This window comes from Podarcis pityusensis, assembly GCF_964106645.2.
Source record: "Podarcis pityusensis genome assembly, chromosome: 8".
NCBI lineage: Eukaryota > Metazoa > Chordata > Lepidosauria > Squamata > Lacertidae > Podarcis > Podarcis pityusensis.
In genome coordinates this window covers 23,859,562-23,878,500 of record NC_138033.1, presented here as the reverse complement: position 1 = coordinate 23,878,500, position 18,939 = coordinate 23,859,562, and the positions used below count along the sequence as shown (strand labels likewise).

Sequence of the window (18,939 nt, the reverse complement as noted above, 5' to 3'; positions counted from 1 at the left end):
AACAATTCCATCTTTTCATCACTACTTTTGAATTTACTTATTTTCTGGACCTCCTCATACCTCCCTCTTTTGTATTCCAATTCAGTTTTGTTTGTCCAGCAATTTCTTTCCCTCCTTTTTAATCCCAATCCTTAATCTTAATATAATATAACATTAAATTTTTATCTATTAATAGCCAATTTTCCATTCTTTTAACCTTTTTAATCCTAATCCTTAATCTTGATCTGTATATAACTTTAAAGCCTGTACAGCTAGAAACCACTTAATTTCAATCCATCATCACTCTAACATTCTTTAATTTTGCAGTATTTCTGTAGGTAATCTTTAAATTTCTTCCAATCATCTTCCACCGACTCTTCTCCCTGGTCACGGATTCTACCAGTCATTTCCGCCAATTCCATATAGTCCATCAGTTTCATCTGCCATTCCTCCAGTGTGGGTAGCTCTTGTGTCTTCCAATACTTTGCGATGAGTATTCTTGCTGCTGTTGTTGCATACATAAAGAAAGTTCTATCCTTTTTTAACACCGATTGGCCGACTATGCCCAGGAGAAAGGCCTCTGGTTTCTTCAAGAAGGTATATTTAAATACCTTTTTTAATTCATTATATATCATTTCCCAGAAAGCCTTAATCTTTGGACACGTCCACCAAAGGTGAAAAAATGTACCTTCAATGTACTCTTATGGAGTGAAAAATACAGTACATTGGACTTCCAAAGGTGTTTTTTTTTTTTTTTAATCAGATATAGAGCTGAGCAAAATTTTGTTCAACTAGAATTGAAAGGATTTGGGGAAAAGATTGCCTGACTTCATCCCCAGTGCTTTTGTGTGTGTGTGCTGCCACCACGATGTATTTTACAGTCCTAGCAATTACAGTGTTGATGTTCTTCAGAGGCTAAGTAGCTGGAAAACAGCACCATTTCCCCTCCCATCAGCCTCCTGATTTCTGCCTAGGGCTGGGAGAGAAAATTCAGCTTGGAATCTAATGCAAACCTGCAAAAAATATTACACTTCCTGAGCTAATAAGTGAACTGATTACACAACTCTCTTTCAAAATTCACACTTGCGATGCAGCTCTTCAGCCAAATAATGTGCACAAAATGTCTAGATTAGTGAAAAGTGCATGCAAAAGTGAGTATCAGAGTGAAAATAATGTGCAAATAGGACTTCAGCTAGAGAGAAATTGCTTGCAAAAACACATATGCCAAGCACAGTTATAAGGCCTGAGGTTAATGGGAAACCCCCCCAATAAAAATGACCTCAAAAAAGTGTTGCTATCTTCATTTTCGCTCATTGAAAGTGGGGGGGGGGGGAATCTGAGCTCAATCTGTAGCCCAGCTTTAATTCTGCCACCTCAAATCTCTTCTAGCTCATTCTGCTGTGTGTGTAGGCCAGGCCTTTGATGAGTCTGTACATGTGGACTATTGGGGGTGGGGAATCTGGGCCATGCATGCAACTCATCAGTGTAATGGAGCCCGTCAGTATAATGCTAGCAGGAAAACAGACATGTGGGTCTCTCCAGGTTTTTGAGATGCTTAGGGCTTCTTCATGCATGTTTGCAGATCATTTGGTTTCTTTCCACTTGGTAGGGAGCTGAATGTATGAACAGACTCTACTGTAGAAGTGCTGCATCTGATGTGCTTGGATGGCTCCATCTGTGGTGCCTGTGCCTGTGATGTCTCATTTACTCTTGCAAATTGTTTCTTGATGTTTCAGTCCTCAGTCATCAGCAAAATGCATCTGCTCTCAGGAATGCCAGCTTCTGTGAGTGGACTGAAGTGAACAACTATCCTTTCAGTGGAATCGGTGTGCTTTTGCAAATACAAGTTTCCCTTCTGCCTCTCAATCTGAAATGTTCTATGGAAGCAAGAGAGAGACCAGAGCTGGGGGGAGGTACAGAGACACCTTTGTGAAATGAATAACAATTGTTGGGAATCACAAAGGAAGAGAGTGATGTTGCTTGGAATGGAGGAGGAATCTGCAAATGCTGGATTCCCAAGCAGACTCACCTGATATGAATCAGATATGGATCACAACCCAGATTGAATTATGAGTCCCCTTCAGAATCCACAACCCTGTGGATCCCTTTATGAGGTACCTGAGAGCTGCAGTTCCCAAAACACTGAGCATAGGGCTGGCAATGCCTCCTGTGCTGTGGTTCCCAAGCACTCAAGAGCCCATGGATATTGGGTGCTTGTGAACTCCATGAAAGAGATTTTGATAGGTGGGTGGGACAACCCCTGCCAATCATGCAACATCATAATGGCATCATGTGGTTTACAGGTGAGTTGCCCTGCTGTACTGTATTCAAGGTGCATGGTGGAAAGGAGCCCTTCATGCTAGTTGCTTGAGGCTCTTGACAGCTGGGTGACCTGCTCAGCAGCTTTTGAAAAAATGTTGCTATACAAAGGCAGTTTTTTTTAGCCCTTGAACCACCTTGTAAGCACTTTTTTAAAAAACAAAAACCTTAATATTTCTACATATTCACATTTCTTTCCACTTTAAAATCAGCAGAGAAATGGAAGGGCGTGGACTTTGCTACATTCCTAGGCAGAACAAGGACAGACCAGACTTTAATGGGTCCATCTGACCCTAGCTGTTGCATTCAGGTCCTGCTTTCAGACATCTGGTTGGCCACTGTGAGGACAGGATGTGGGCTAGTGTCAGGCTTCAGGGAATTGTCTTCCTCGTGGCAGTAGATAAGCAGAACAAAGGAAAATGAGTCTTCTTACCAGTTAGAAACTTTAATAATCACAGCGAGAGAACAAAGAACACAACTCTTAGAAATGGCGGTGCTCCCAATTAAGCAACCCATCCCCTGTCGTCCCTATTAATCTACGTCACCTTTACGTCTTGTAATCTGAGCTTGTACCCTTTGTGCTTTCTGTTTTGCCATTTTCTGAGCTCTCCTTGATTTTGAAGAAGGGGTGTGCGTGTGAATGCTGTCCAGAGACTGTGAACCTGTTAAGCCTCCCTCTTCCAGTGTTCCTTTTCTTAGCTGTTCCCCATCCAGTACATCCCAGCTTCTGCCTTCTGAACTATGTCCCTCTGCAAACCACTGTTCCAAATCTATACTGTCCTCCTGCTCTTGGGAAGATTCAGGATCAGAATCAGAAGCAGAGAGAGGGGGTGGCTCCCACCATTTCTGCTCAGTGCTGCCCTCCTCAGCTTGGTCCCTGACAGCTCATTAGACTTGTGGCTTTTATTTATGCAGCGCTGTTTCAGACTGCAGTGCATCTGGCCCAGACACCACCTGCTTCTGGATGAACAAATGGACTATCTGAGTACAGAGCTGGTGTTCACACAAGGTGATTTTTAGGTGGCACAGCGTTGTCTAGAGAGAGAATAATGTTTGCTATAGCAACTTTCTCTCCCAGTGTGACTTGGTGGTGACTCCTACACTTTGGTGACTGCATCAGGCAAGTCTCTAGGGAAAGGTCAAGGGGCCAGCAGCTAATCTGAGCATTAGTGAGAGATTGTGGGCAAGTAATCCCAGACATTGAAGATGTAAGCATTTGGTTGGGTGACCTTTTTTTAGGATTTTACCCCAGGAAATAAACTGCCACAGGGGCCGGATTAAGACAACCGGCGGGCCGAAACAGACTTTGGACATGCCTGCTTTAAGGAGTCCAATGTGCTTTAAAACTGAACAAGCCTTGTGTGCCATCTTAAGCCCTCAGACTTTTCCAGCTCCTTGTGGTGTCCCTCTCTCCTCATCTTGTTTAATGAAAGAAGCATTCTCAGCCAGCCAAGACTCACTGGGAGCTCTCCGACGTGCTGATCAGGCTGCCTGGATTTGTAAGCTTTTTGATTATCCCTGTTGTGCCTGTATCTGCCCTGACTACTGGACATGGCAAGTAGAGTCAGGCAACTGTGACTATACCTAAGGGGTGGAGAGCCTCTGGACATGAGGCTGGATGTCACCTGCATGTCCTCAGGCCCTCTGAATTCCCTCAGGCACACCTACTGTTTAGAAGGGAGCAGCAGAAAGGGAAAAGGGGCTTCGATGTTCTGCAAAGTGTGCAATTGTCTCCTTCCTCTGTGAGAAGATCTGCTTCAAAGCACAGGGGGAAGCTTCTCAGTGCGGAGAGAAAAATTTGTTCCTAATAAATTTACAGAAAGCCATTAACCCATTTTGTAGTTGCATACATGCAGGGGTTTTTTGTTTTGTTTTTTTAAAGTGCAATTGCATTTTGAATTTTGAGGTTTGTGAATAACGGCAAGACAGGGTTTGCAGTTCAGCTGTGCATTGGTGTTATTTACATTCTTCTGCTGTGACTGCTGAGTCCTTTTTTTGCCTTTTGTGCAGTCAGGACCACCGAGAGGTTTCTTTGTTTTAAAATTTAGTCATTTATAAATGTTTTCAAATAAATAAAGTTTGCTGGAGATCATTTTTATTTCTTTATTTTACAAACTTTGAAAAGAAAATCTATGCCAAAAATGGGAGGTGACACCTGAGTGAAATGACATGACACCGTTTCCATGGGAAATAGCTTTGTGTCTGAGCCTCAGTCCACATTTGGGTTCAGTCCTGCCCACTACTGGAGTGCTGCTCCCAACAGGTTTCCACAAGGTGAAAGTAGGACTTGGTCTGAAAAAGGTTCACTACCTTGCTGCACTTGCTGTGACTGTGCCTACCTAATGGGATGCAAAATGATGAGCATTGCAAAACAGGATTCTGGGGTGCTGCACTAAATCCTTGAGGTACGGCAGATTGAAATAAATCAAAATAAATAGCAAATACTTTGCAGTTCATTGACCCCTTTTATTGAGTCGGTTCTGTTGTTGAAATACAAATGTTCCTTGTCTAGATTTGTGTTTTGCCACCAATCCCCCCCCCACTCCAGACACTGTGTCCTAAGTAGGTCAGATATCACACCGGGGAAGCTGAGGGGCCATCTGACTCGCATGGGGGTAAGGCAGTAGTAAACAACAATGCAGAAAGCGGTTGAACACCAGACACACCAAAATGACACACAGGCCTCAGTTGCTGATGTCCCAAAGCTTGTTCACGCAGGAACTGCTGCCCAAGTAACGCTGGGGCATTCCTGGGACATTGATATGTACAATAAGGGGCAGTTCAATGTGTGCCTTTCTTCGCTGTTGGAGTTCCTGAGTGGATGTAGCAAGGCTTTAGCTGGCTCCCCAGGGTTCCAATGTCAGAACGGCGAGGAAAATACAAAAGAGAAGGGAGCCTTCACAATTCAAGGAAGGCTTTTGTGCTATCGGAGAATCCTGATTTGAACTTGCAGGCTTCCTTGGATTTGTGTTGCTTTGGCACAGTGGAGCAACGAGGATAAAGAGTGACTCTCCCTGCAGTGGTACAACTTGCTGTCAATTATGAGGAGGATCCAAAGGTAACCCATGCACGAGGTGCCACCAACTTTTCATTTCTGTCTCCCTATCCAGAGTTCAATTGGGTGCACGGTCCTCTTCCCAGAGCTAGAAGGGCAGCTCATATTAGAGAAGCAAGTTAATGGGTTTACCAATTTTTGCTTATCACAGAGAGATAAAACTGTAATAACACAGATGAGCAATGCATGAAAAACCACAACACTCCCATTTCTGTTGCTGAGCAGTACTGATTACTTTGTGAGTAAGCTCTTACCAGCTGAGGTCTAGAGTCCTTTCCCAGTACTGTGGCATTCCCTTCTCCTCGCCTGGCAAGAGCTGGAATAAATTGACTGTTTCAAATCTGCAAATCAAAATCAAATATCTGTTCCTCTGAATGAATAAGTGAATTTAAATTTGGTAGCCAGTGCCATGTTCACGAAAAAACAAAATGAAACAAAAACAGTATCTTATGCAACGTGTTGTACTTCCTCACTTCAATACTTCCATTATCTGCTAAAGTGGAGTCTGATATTGGCTCATCAAAACACTAAGGGTGTGCACTGGCCACAAGATTCAGTTTTTATCTGTAGCTTTGGGAAGCAGCTCAGTCTGTTTTGGAGCCACTCTGTAGTTTTCCAGTTTGACTCATAATTTGAGACAAAATTATATTTGTTGAGAATGAAGCTCCCCCATCTTCACTAAAATGAGGAATCTATATATTTCTTTTCATATGAGTGGATGAAATTTGCAGGCATGTTAGTTCCTCCAGAGTGGATTAAGCCAGCCAAATGTTAGGAGATACAACCAGGGTTTAGTGTACTAGGGTTTAGTGTGTGTGTGTGTGTGTGTGTGTGTGTGTGAGTGAATGACACTTTTAAAGTTTGATTTAGAAAAGAAAGAAAATGTATTTTGTTTTCTGCCAACATGTGATGCAATTTGCAGGCATATTCTGCCTTTATGAGGGGATGAAGCACACCAAATTTCAGAATGATAGTTGAACTGGTTCCCCTGCAAGGGAAGCATTACCGTTTTGGAGTGCATACAGTAGTAAGCATAGGGGGTGATAGGGGTGGGGGAAAGAGCATGAATCTTCAGGAAATACTAGGATGGGGGAACTGCCAATGCACTCCAGCAAGAACCTTACTACCCTATGTGTGTTGGACTTTTGCTCCCCTGCTGGGGATACAACCCCTTTTCCCTCAGGGACGGAGATATCACCATTGACTTGTATTGAAGAAGGGGTGATGCGGTGGGGGGACGGGACATGATCTATGTGAAGAACAAACTGTTTTAATATTTAGGTCAACATTTCTCCTCCAAATCACTGTGAATGGAGTGTTCTGGGAAAATAATTGACTGTACAGGGCATTTCCCTAGCCAGTTTGGTTTTGCTTTGATTAAAAAAGAAATTCAGTAGGTAGTTTTGAGTGGGGACACACCCAAGTCCACAGAGCAACTTGGAAGTTTAGAGAGTCAGTGATCTGACTTGAGATGTCTTTTCAACAGTGCAGTCTGGTAATCCAGGAAGTATACAGAGCCACAGTAGAGCCCTACAAAATACCTAGCAAATAGTGAATGGAGGAAGCAACAGAATGAACACTGATGTGTTAATCAATGGCCCAACCATCTACAACATAACAAAGATATGTGCAGTGAACTTTTCAAAATTACTTAAAGCCAACACAGGATGATTAAGAAAACATCAACCCTGTAAAAGACATTCAATCAATGCCAGTCTTAAGAATTCACTTCAGAACCAAAGAAATTCACACCCAAATATCACTTTGCAGTTGATGCCTCTCTTGTGGGTACTCTGTTCATGGTTGTAGGGGGGACTTAACATTTGCAACTACTTGCAAAAGTCCACAATGTTTGTGGTCAGGCCTTTCTCCCCCTTCTGGCCATTCCTAAGGTTCAGCTAAAATTCTGTAGTTGTGACCTGGGTCACTTCTGACTGCAGTTCATCCACTCTGCGTCCACGGGAGCCCCTCTTGTGGCTGTCCATGTCTAGTCATGCCGACTTATTGAGGACTTCAGAAGGAGTGCAAGTCGAGACACGCTCTCGTGTGGTGTTCCGGGCCCGGCTGAAGCTGCTCTGCTCCATGTGTGACCGGAAGGGGAGGCAGAATTCTCGGAAGCACCTCTTGAAGTTCTCATCCAAGAAAGCATAGAGGACAGGATTGAGGCTGCTGTTGGTGTAACCCAGGGCAATGCAAAAGTGGAGGCTGGCCATCACATAGGGGTTCTTCTTGTCGATGCCCACCAGGGTCCAAACAATGACAAAGATCTGGATGGGTGTCCAGCAGATGATGAAGGCAGCCACCACCACCAGCACCATGCGTGTGATACGGCGCAGGTTGCGGTCCTTCTCCTTGGAGCCTGAGAGGAGGCGGACACTCTTCAGGCGGAGAATCATGAGCCCGTAGCAGATGGTGATGACCAAGATGGGAACCAAGAAGGCAAAGATGAAGACGCAGATCTTGGTGACTGTGTCCCAGTAGATCTGAGGTTCAGGAAACTGCAGGAGACACATCACAATGCCACCTGCAGGAAAAGGAGAGGAAGAGAGTGAGGTGACTTTTACTCAGCAGATGGAGATACAGAGATAGAGAGGTGTCCAGCTTGCACATTATTTCCCAAGGCTCCGTCAGCACAGATGCTGATTTTCACTGCCGTCTGTTCATTGAAGCAAATGTAGGAATATCAGGACTTGCTGATATTGTAACTCCTAACTCATGCCAACATAATGAAGTATTCCTAAGAGTGTCTTGTATATGACTCAATCAACTAACTGGAACTCACAAAGCGAATAAAGCAGATTTTATTTTTAATACTAATAGTAATATTAATAATACAAGTAATACTACTACTGATATTAATAGCAGCAGCAGCAACAGCAAAAACAATAATGCAAGTGGAAGCTCTTCTCCGTGAGCCTACAGGCTCTCTCCCTCACCACCCAAGCCTGCCTCCCTGTCATGGTCATGATTTTTCAAAGACTTTCAGCCCTCTTCTGGTGTTCTGGCTGTGGCCAGCCAAGGAAGGAAGGGAAGTTTACCTCTCTCTGCCCCAGCACACAAAAGGCAGGGTCAGTGCAAGACATTGCAGCTCCTGAAACTGCCTCCGCCACCTATCTTCCTGCTGCTTCCTCCAACCTAACTTGCCTGCTGGCCTGGTTGCTTGCTCACTGCTAGCAAAGAGGCTTTAAAGACTTAAGGTAAACGTTAAACAGTAACTCCAAGCAACTTCGCCCACAGTGCCTCACCCATTTCTCAGAGCGAGGCACTAAGCACTCATGCCTTTGTTGGCAGCTACCATGAAGGCTGGATGAAAGCAGCAGGGTGGGGCAGAAGTTGGTAGGGAAAAGTGGTGGCAGGGCTAGCGAGCTAACCAATCAACTGGCCAGCTAGCTGCCACTCCCAATTCGCCATCTCAGCCATGTGACTCATTGTGCTCCCCACATCCAGTAGGGGAATCTTCTCTGGCTCAGAATCAAAATCTGAGATGGAGAAGAATTTGGGACTTTCAATACGTGCTTTGTCTTTGAGGTGGAACAGTATAAGCCCATGAGACTTGCAGAAATAGGAGTCTCTGGAACCATGCTTTTAGATAGCTCCTTTTCCTGAAATTTAGACAAGGTCGTGGTGGTGGTATTTAGTGTCCTGTGGTTTAGAACTACCTTTTTTTAAACTTTGTTTCTCTTGGTGGTTCTTCAGATCCACCTCCTGATGACTAGATAGTTGAATTTACGTTAAATGGGGGATGTATAGTTTTAAATAGGCAACCAGGTTGGGGATATGGTGTGCAGGGAGGGTTCTTTAACCTTTAAGAAACCAAACACTATTTTATCCTCTGCCAAGGTCCCATAGGAACTATTTTGTGGAGGGAGACATTTTCTATCTATTGCAGGAAAGAAGCTGCTATTTGTGGCAGAACAGTTTCAAAACTGCTCTGAGAAGTCTGAGGAGGTTCATGACTGACACAGGGACTAGCCAATTAGTACTGTGGTGTGGGGAGGTTGCCTCATGCTTGAAACAGTGTTGTGCTAATATGCCTTCCACTGAAAACGGAAAGATCCAATGTTCCCTAAGCTTAGTCCAAGTCAGAAGGTTCTACTTGTGTCCAAAATGTGGTGAGGGAACTTTTACAGCAGACTCACTGATAAAATCACACACATCTATGTACAGCCTTATGGGCATCTCTGGCTGTGGTTTATAAGAAGAAGAAGAAGAGTTTGGATTTGATATCCCGCCTTTCACTCCCCTTCAGGAGTCTCAAAGCGGCTAACATTCTCCTTTCCCTTCCTCCCCCACAACAAACACTCTGTGAGGTGAGTGGGGCTGAGAGACTTCAAAGAAGTGTGACTGGCCCAAGGTCACCCAGCAGCTGCATGTGGAGGAGCGGAGACGCGAACCCGGTTCCCCAGATTACGAGACTACCACTCTTAACCACTACACCACACTGGCTATAGAGCAGGAAAGTGGTGTCTCTGCCTTCCAAAGCCCACACAAAGAAGAATTGACTGGAATGTGGCAACAAGACACTTGCCTTGAGATCGGGTGACAGCCATGATCATGATGGGCACCCCAATGACAGACGAAAGAACCCAGATGCAAACATTGATTAACTTCGCTTTTGCTGGGGTCCGGAAATCCAGGGCCTTGACTGGATGGCAGACGGCTATGTACCGGTCCACGCTCATCATGGTGAGGGTGAAGATGCTCGTAAACATGTTGTAGTAGTCAATGGAGAGGACAACCTTGCAGAGCAGCTCCCCAAAAGGCCAGGTCTCCATCAGGTACTTAGCACTCTGGAAGGGCAGTGTGCTAGTGGCCAAGGCATCTGCCAAGGCCAAGTTGAAGATGTAGATATTAGTGGCTGTTTTCATCTTGGTGTATCTGCAGGGAGGAGACAAAGGGAAAGGCGTGTCAACTGTAGATTATGCTTGCTCTCTGCCCAGGAAGCATGGGTGTTTCCTGGTCTGGATGAATAAAGGCCCCCAAGCTGTCAGATTTCTCGGCTTTGTTGTTGTACCCTTGTTTAAAAAAGAAAGAGTCCTGCAATTAACGATACAGTTAGTTCAAAATAGTATGTGAAATTCAGGCCCCTACCTCTGGGGATGGATTTATCATTCTTCCTCTGGTCCCTGTCAATTTCAAATGCGTTCATTTATACATCTGGTCCAATAGCATTAATCTGCTGTTCTAATTAAAAAAATGCATGAAAATCCATATTTTTTTTCAAAAGTGCTGCATTGCTAAATCAGTACACATTTTTAATATGTGTCTCATTACCTTTTAAAGCAAACAACTACATCACAAAGCTTGGAGAAGTTGCCAAATGGCAGGAGAGCTCTGCATTTCATGCCTGCTCATTAGTTCAGGAGGTGTCAGCCAGGTCAGTTCATACTGAACTTGGGAAAGAATTAATTCCATATGCATCCTCCCCTCCTAATCGCTTTTGGTAGGGCTTTGTAAGTCAATACAAGGACCATGAACTTGGCTGGGTAGCAGATGGGTAGCTGATGCAGCTGTTTTAACAACGCTGCTACACGTTCTCAGCCAGAAACTCCCATCAGCAGTCTGGTCACTGCATTCTGCACCAGCTGGAGCTTCCAGATCAGACCCAAGGGCAGCCCCACACAGAGCGCATTGCAGTAAACTAGCCTTGAAGTTACCAATACGTGGACCACCATGGTCAGGCTATGTTGTACCCCCACTGGCGGAGGCAGTTTGATTCTGAATACCAGTTGCTGGAAATCACAGGACAGGAGGGTGATCTGGGGACCCGAGGTTGGGAAAAGCTGGACTAGCCTTTAGAATAAGGAGCCAGTGTGGTGCAGGGGTTAGAGTGTCGGTCTAGGACTCGGGAGACCAGGGTTCAAATCCCCACTTGGTTATGAAGCTCACTGGGTGACCTTGGGCCAGTCACCTCTCAGCCTGACCTACTTCACAGGGTTGTTGTGGGGAGAAAATGAGGAAAGGGAGAACTGTGTGCACCACTTTGAGCTCCTTGTACAAAAATAGGTGGATATAAATGCAATAAAATAAATGCAATAAATAAATGTTGGCACTGGAAGACCCTACTCCATGAAACCACCTGGAAGACCTGGAGACTGTTGCTGTTTATTAGCCCAAACCTGTTCACAGGGCTGTCAGGAAAGATCCAGTGGGGGGGTGGAGAGGCCACTGAGCCCTTTGGAAGAAGGATGGAATGAAAATGCAATATATATTTTATTGAAACATGGGGAAGGAGAGCGAAGAAATGACTATAGTTTCTCCTCAGCAGGCTCCTTATTGTTCTGCCTCCTTCCCTCATTTTTCGCCTTTATTCTTTCATATCCTTCCTTCCCACATTAATCTCTCCTAGAGGGAATATATCTGACCAGAACTTTGATTTTCTTCTCTCTTTTTTACCACCAGGGTCCATTTTCTTCATTTTACTGTCTTGGTGAACAAGACCTTATCCATTAAATATGGATTTGAATGCTTAAATTATTCAAGGAAGCAAAGGGCTCAAACGAGTGCCTAGATTTCCCTCCATCATTGCAGGGGAAAAGTTGAACATCTCAAAGATGCCGCCGCCAAACATGCCCAGAAGTTTTTGCTGTCACATTGGAACCAGTGCTTTCTGTTATTCTACGCCAATATGCACACTTAAGAGCCGCCTGAACCACTAAGACTTAAATGCCGGTAAGTATGTGCCGAAATCTGGGTGCCATTTTTAAGAGGGTTAGAAGGGATAGTTTTGCATTTCCAATAAATCAGCTGCACTACTCAAAAGTAAAGCATAGAATTGCAAGAGAACTTAGAGGTCAACTAAACCAACCCACTGTTTATTTTTGGAAGCTGACTGCTGCAGCAATCTTGAAAGGTGGCCCTCAAGCTTCTGCTTGAGAAACTTCCAATGAGAAACATTGCTTTCCACGCAGTCTGTTTTACAATTTCATTGTAAAAACTGCCATTATCATTAAACCTTTGTTTGTTTGTTTTTTTAAAAAAATTATATCCTGCATCAGTTATTCTTTTTCTTTCATTTGTCTAATTTTTTTTGGCCCTGTTCCTTCTTCCCATGAATATTGTTAAGGGCCCATTAAATCCTGGATATCGGTTTTCAAAAGCATCATCACCAGAGAGGTTAGAAAGCAAAGCAAAAAACCCAGGATTCAGTTGCTTTTGGAAAGGCAGCATTTACGATATACATATGAGAATGTTCCAGCATGTATCTCAGTTATTTTCACAAAGAGGGGAGTGATAACAATATTGATCTCTCTGTACATTGTGACAAAATGACTAGGCTATCTTGATACACATGCACACCAACCATCAGGGATACACTTTAGAACAGAAAAATAAATAAGTACTGTTCCACTATTCAAGCCCACTCATGCAGTCATCAGATAGGTTTGCTGCATTTTGCCAAAGGCATTCATCTTAAGGCTTATCAGTATTTTCATAGATAACTTCTACCTGCTTCCAATGGGCATGTAGGAAGGACAAGAGGACTCCCTCCCCATCGAATAGCCACATTCATTGTCCTGATCCCAATAGTCCAGAATCCCTCTGCATGCAAGGAAGGATAGATTAATCTGCCAGTTTAGGTTTATCTCAGTTTCTCATTTTCCCAGTATAAAATTCAGCTCGCCACACTTCCACATTGGTTTGCGATTTTTGAAATTAAAAAATCCTCATTGAAATGTGTCGGCTTTTTTTTTGCAGGCAGTTTCCCCTGATATAATGCATGTTCATGAATGCTTGTATTTATACACAAACTTTCCCCTAATATATGCATTCTTGCATATGCACATTAGGAGATTTTTTACAAAATTCTGAGAAGTGGAAATTCGGGATGGGGGAAATAGTTGGCTTTGTTTAGACCAGAGGTCGGCAACCTAAGGCTCATGGGCCGCAAGCAGCCCATGAGGGTAGCTTTACTGGCCCATGAGCTGCCCCCGAACTGAGCCACCCACTCAGCGAGTCCCTGCGCGCTGCACTAAACCGGTGCAGCGTGGTGGGGGGACTCTCTTCCGCGGCTCCAGAAATCACTTCTGCGCAGGCACGATTTTCAGCATCTGGGCATGCGCAGAAACAATTTCTGGCGCCACGGACATGCACAGACATGATTTCCGGCATCGTGCTGTGCCAGTCCGGCCCACGGAGGATCTCCATGGGAGTGATCCGGCAAGCCTTGCCGACCCCTGGTTTAGACACAAGGGGACTAGGTAGGTTTGCCTTTAAATGTCAGCCAAACTGATTTTCTCTCTCATTCCTACAAGTGAGCACCTGTTGCGTTGGGTGTGTGTGTGTGTGTGTGTGTGTGTGTGTGTGTGTGTCCCTTGGCTGAATTCATATGTTAGAAAACAAACACAAGAAACACCACATTCCTTTTATACTGCACTACCTGTTGCATTGTAGAACTGTAGCCTTTGGATAGTTATACTGCCATGCCACGCTGCATTTCAAACGGCCGGAAAGAGCTGTCTGTTGCGAGACTGGCCCCAGATTTCATCACGTGCAATTGCAAAATAAAATTTTCTGAGTTAACAGGGTTGCAAACTGATATTTCCTCCTCTAGAAACAATGATCACAGAAACGAGTGCTAAACGTCCAATAGATTTCACCAGGCTTCCAGAAGCGGCTTTTCCCTGTGTGAGTGTCTGAGGGCCCTGCTCCTTCCTGCCACTCACCATCTGGCCCGGGGCGGGGCCTGAAGGACTCACAGGGACTGCTGCGTCTGCTGCCCAGGAGGACTCTCCTGTGTGAGTGTCTGAGGGCCCTGCTCCTTCCTGCCACTCACCATCTGGCCCGGGGCGGGGCCTGAAGGACTCACAGGGACTGCTGCGTCTGCTGCCCAGGAGGACTCTCCTGTGTGAGTGTCTGAGGGCCCTGCTCCTTCCTGCCACTCACCATCTGGCCCGGGGCGGGGCCTGAAGGACTCACAGGGACTGCTGCGTCTGCTGCCCAGGAGGACTCTCCTGTGTGAGTGTCTGAGGGCCCTGCTCCTTCCTGCCACTCACCATCTGGCCCGGGGCGGGGCCTGAAGGACTCACAGGGACTGCTGCGTCTGCTGCCCAGGAGGACTCTCCTGTGTGAGTGTCTGAGGGCCCTGCTCCTTCCTGCCACTCACCATCTGGCCCGGGGCGGGGCCTGAAGGACTCACAGGGACTGCTGCGTCTGCTGCCCAGGAGGACTCTCCTGTGTGAGTGTCTGAGGGCCCTGCTCCTTCCTGCCACTCACCATCTGGCCCGGGGCGGGGCCTGAAGGACTCACAGGGACTGCTGCGTCTGCTGCCCAGGAGGACTCTCCTGTATGGGTGTCTGAGGGCCCTGCTCCTTCCTGCCACTCACCATCTGGCCCGGGGCGGGGCCTGAAGGACTCACAGGGACTGCTGCGTCTGCTGCCCAGGAGGACTCTCCTGTGTGAGTGTCTGAGGGCCCTGCTCCTTCCTGCCACTCACCATCTGGCCCAGGGCGGGGCCTGACAGGCCTCACAGGGACTGCTGCGTTCTGCTGCCCAGGAGGACTCTCCTGTGTGAGTGTCTGAGGGCCCTGCTCCTTCCTGCCACTCACCATCTGGCCCGGGGCGGGGCCTGAAGGACTCACAGGGACTGCTGCGTCTGCTGCCCAGGAGGACTCTCCTGTGTGAGTGTCTGAGGGCCCTGCTCCTTCCTGCCACTCACCATCTGGCCCGGGGCGGGGCCTGAAGGACTCACAGGGACTGCTGCGTCTGCTGCCCAGGAGGACTCTCCTGTGTGAGTGTCTGAGGGCCCTGCTCCTTCCTGCCACTCACCATCTGGCCCGGGGCGGGGCCTGAAGGACTCACAGGGACTGCTGCGCTCTGCTGCCCAGGAGGACTCTCCTGTGTGGGTGTCTGAGGGCCCTGCTCCTTCCTGCCACTCACCACCTGGCCCAGGGCGGGGCCTGACAGGCCTCACAGGGACGGTTGTTGTCACTGCTGCTGCGACCCAGGGGGATCCGGAGGGGCGCAGCGTTTGTTTTAAAATGTTCCTTTTCCTTTCATTTTTTTGTATATGCGGGGACGGGGATGGCGGTGGGATGGATGTTTAGTTGGGAATTTGTTTGATTTTAATGGATTTGTAATTTTTATAGTTTTTCATTTGTATTGTTTTTTGTTTTCTGGGTTTTTTTATTGTTTTAAGGTCTTATTTTGTTCTTAAGGGGAAGGGTCAGGGCTGCCGGGGAGTGGGTCCCAGCCAACAAAATGGCTGGGGTATGTTCCACGGAGGGGGATGCGCTGGGACAACCGATCTCAGTGATCACGGGTAGGAGGAGGAGTTACGCTAAGACCAGACCATGTCATTACAGAGGAGGCAGGTTTAGTCGTTGTCTGAGGACTATCCCTGCCTCCGGGTCTGGTCCTGTCCGGACGGACACTAGAATCAGCAAGGGATACCCACATAGCCTGAAGGTGCTGCTGTGCAATGCCAGGTCAATGATTCATAAGACCACTGCCATCCATGACGTGATCATGGATGGAGGATTTGACCTAGCTTGTGTAACAGAGACTTGGTTGGATGAAGCAGGTGGGCCTGTTCTTGCCGCTGCTTGTCCACCAGGTTTCTCTTACGCACAGCAACCCAGGCCCTGTGGGCGGGGAGGGGGGGTTGCAGTGATTTTTAGGAAGTCATTAGTTTGCACCAGGCATCCTATTGGGAAGACCCAGTTCTCTGAGTGCATGTTCTGGAAGTTGGGCAATAGGGGCAGTACAGGATTCCTTTTGGTGTACCGACCTCCCCGCTGCACCAAGGATTCCCTGCCCGAGCTGCTTCAGGTCGTGGCGGATGTTCTCCTGGAGACACCTAGTTTGGTTGTCCTAGGGGATTTTAACATCCATGCCGACACGACCTTACAAGGGGCCGCTCGGGACTTCGTGGAAAGCATGGCCTCCATGGGGCTGTCCCTGAATAAGTTTGGCCCAACCCATAGCCACGGACATGCCTTGGACCTGGTGTTTACCTCCATGGATGTTGGTGTTCTGACACTAAGTAAAAGCGAAACAAAAGAAGTGCCATGGTCAGACCACTTCCTGGTGCAACTTGACTTCTCCGCGACCCTTCCCCTCTGCAGGGAGGTGGGACCGATTCGGATGGTCCGCCCCCGCCACTTAATGGATCCAAATGGTTTCCAGAGAGCGGTAGGGGATGCTTTATCCCATGTTGATGGCCTTTCAGCTGATTCCCTGGTGGCCCGCTGGAATGTGGAGTTAACCAGGGCTATTGACTGTTTGGCTCCGAAGCGCCCTCTCCGATTGCATGGAGCCCGGATGGCCCCGTGGTTTTCCACGAATCTGAGGGCAATGAAACAATCGTTGAGACGGCTAGAGCGCCGGTGGCGGATGACCCATTCTGAAGCTGACCGGACACAGGTTAGAGCTCAGTGTCGAGCCTACCAAGTGGCGGTAGCGACGGCGAAGAAGGCTTTCTTCGCCGCCTCTATTGCATCTGCAGAAAACAGCAGCAGGAGACTTTTTCAGGTGGTCCGCAATTTAGCGGAACCACCTGTTACATCGGGGCCCAATACGGGCCACATGATCTCCTGCAATGATTTTGCAAAGTTTTTTGCAGATAAAGTCGCTCAGATTCGGGAAGAGGTAGACGCCACCGTGGGAGCAGGGCCGGGGCGGGGGAGTGCTAGAGTCCTGTCTAGTCAAATTGTGTGGGATCAATTCCAATCTGTTACCTCCGAGGATGTGGACAGGCTGCTTGGACGAGTGAAACCAACCACCTGTCTCCTTGATCCTTGCCCATCCTGGCTTATAAAAGCTAGCCGGGAAGGGCTGGGCGATGGGCTTCGTGGGGTGGTGAATGCTTCCCTCCGTGAGGGAGCCTTCCCAGACCCGCTGAAAGAGGCGGTTATTAAACCGCTTCTTAAAAAACCATCTTTAGATGCGGCCACGATGGCCAACTATCGCCCAGTCTCAAATCTTCCATTCTTGGGCAAGGTGATTGAGCGAGTGGTTGCTGAACAACTCCAGGCACGCCTGGAAGAAGCGGACCATTTGGATCCCTTCCAATCGGGATTCAGGCCTCATCACGGGACTGAAACTGCCTTGGTCGCACTGGTTGATGATCTCCGGCGGGCTAGGGACAAAGGTGAGAGCTGTTTCCTAGTTCTGCTGGATCTCTCAGCGGCGTTTGATACCATCGACCATAACATCCTTCTGGACCGTCTTGAGGGGCTGGGAGCTGGGGGCACTGTCATACAGTGGTTCCGCTCCTTCCTCCTGGGCCGTGTTCAGAAAGTGGTGGTGGGGGATGAGTGTTCAGACCCTTGGGCTCTCACTTGTGGGGTGCCTCAGGGTTCTGTCCTCTCCCCCATGCTTTTTAATATCTATATGAAGCCGCTGGGAGAGATCATCAGGGGGTTTGGACTGGGTGTTCATCAGTATGCAGATGACACCCAGCTCTACCTCTCCTTTAAATCAGAACCAGTGAAGGCGGTGAAGGTCCTGTGTGAGTGTCTGGAGGCGGTTGGAGGATGGATGGCGGCAAACAGATTGAGGTTGAATCCTGACAAGACAGAAGTACTGTTTCTGGGGGACAGGAGGCGGGCAGGTGTGGGGGATTCCCTGGTCCTGAATGGGGTAACCGTGCCCCTGAAGGACCAGGTGCGCAGCCTGGGAGTCATTTTGGACTCACAGCTGTCCATGGAGGCACAGGTTAAATCCGTGTCCAGGGCAGCTGTGTACCAGCTCCATCTGGTACGTAGGTTGAGACCCTATCTGCCCGCGGACTGCCTCGCCAGAGTGGTGCATGCTCTGGTTATCTCCCGCTTGGACTACTGCAATGCGCTCTACGTGGGGCTACCTTTGAAGGTGACCCGGAAACTACAACTAATCCAGAATGCAGCAGCCAGACTGGTGACTGGGAACAGCCGCCGAGACCATATAACACCGGTCTTGAAAGACCTACATTGGCTCCCAGTACGTTTCCGAGCACAATTCAAAGTGTTGGTGCTGACCTTTAAAGCCCTAAACGGCCTCGGTCCAGTATACCTGAAGGAGCGTCTCCACCTCCATCGTTCTACCCGGACACTGAGGTCCAGCACCGAGGGCCTTCTGGCGGTTCCCTCACTGCGAGAAGCCAAGTTACAGGGAACCAGGCAGAGGGCCTTCTCGGTAGTGGCGCCCTCCCTGTGGAACGCCCTCCCACCAGATGTCAAAGAGAACAACAACTACCAGACTTTTAGAAGACATCTGAAGGCAGCCCTGTTTAGGGAAGCTTTTAATGTTTGATGTATCATAGTATTTTAATATTCTTTTGGAAGCCGCCCAGAGTGGCTGGGGAAACCCAGCCAGATGGGCGGGGTATAAATAATAAATTATTATTATTATTATTATTATTATTTCCATTATGTAAAAGATAACATAAAATGCAGAAGTTAACAGGGAAGGAAATGTCAGGGGAAGGGAAGAAAGGGCCATCTGCATGCAGCCCCTTTCTATGCATCGCTACAATTGCCCCTAACGGAAAGCACCTTTTCTGTCCTTGGAGAGCCCTGACTCACAACTACACAAACAAAGGCCTCTATGCATGCTGCTGCTGTTGAAGAGGTGACTGTTGGTGAGGCCCACATGCCAGTGGTGTG

General features: G+C 47.5%; 1 protein-coding gene across 1 annotated transcript in view; it reads right to left on the bottom strand.

Moving 5' to 3' along the window:
- Positions 1 to 4,750: 4,750 nt before the first annotated feature.
- Positions 4,751 to 18,939, bottom strand: part of OPRD1 (opioid receptor delta 1) — a 48,923-nt gene continuing 34,734 nt past the window's right edge. Inside the window, exons 2-3 of the mRNA XM_081015808.1 lie at positions 9,882 to 10,231; positions 4,751 to 7,877 (exon numbers count right to left, since the gene is read on the bottom strand). Coding sequence (XP_080871934.1) covers positions 7,345 to 7,877; positions 9,882 to 10,231 — 883 coding nt within the window. The 3' untranslated portion in view covers positions 4,751 to 7,344. The remainder of the gene's footprint in view (positions 7,878 to 9,881; positions 10,232 to 18,939) is intronic.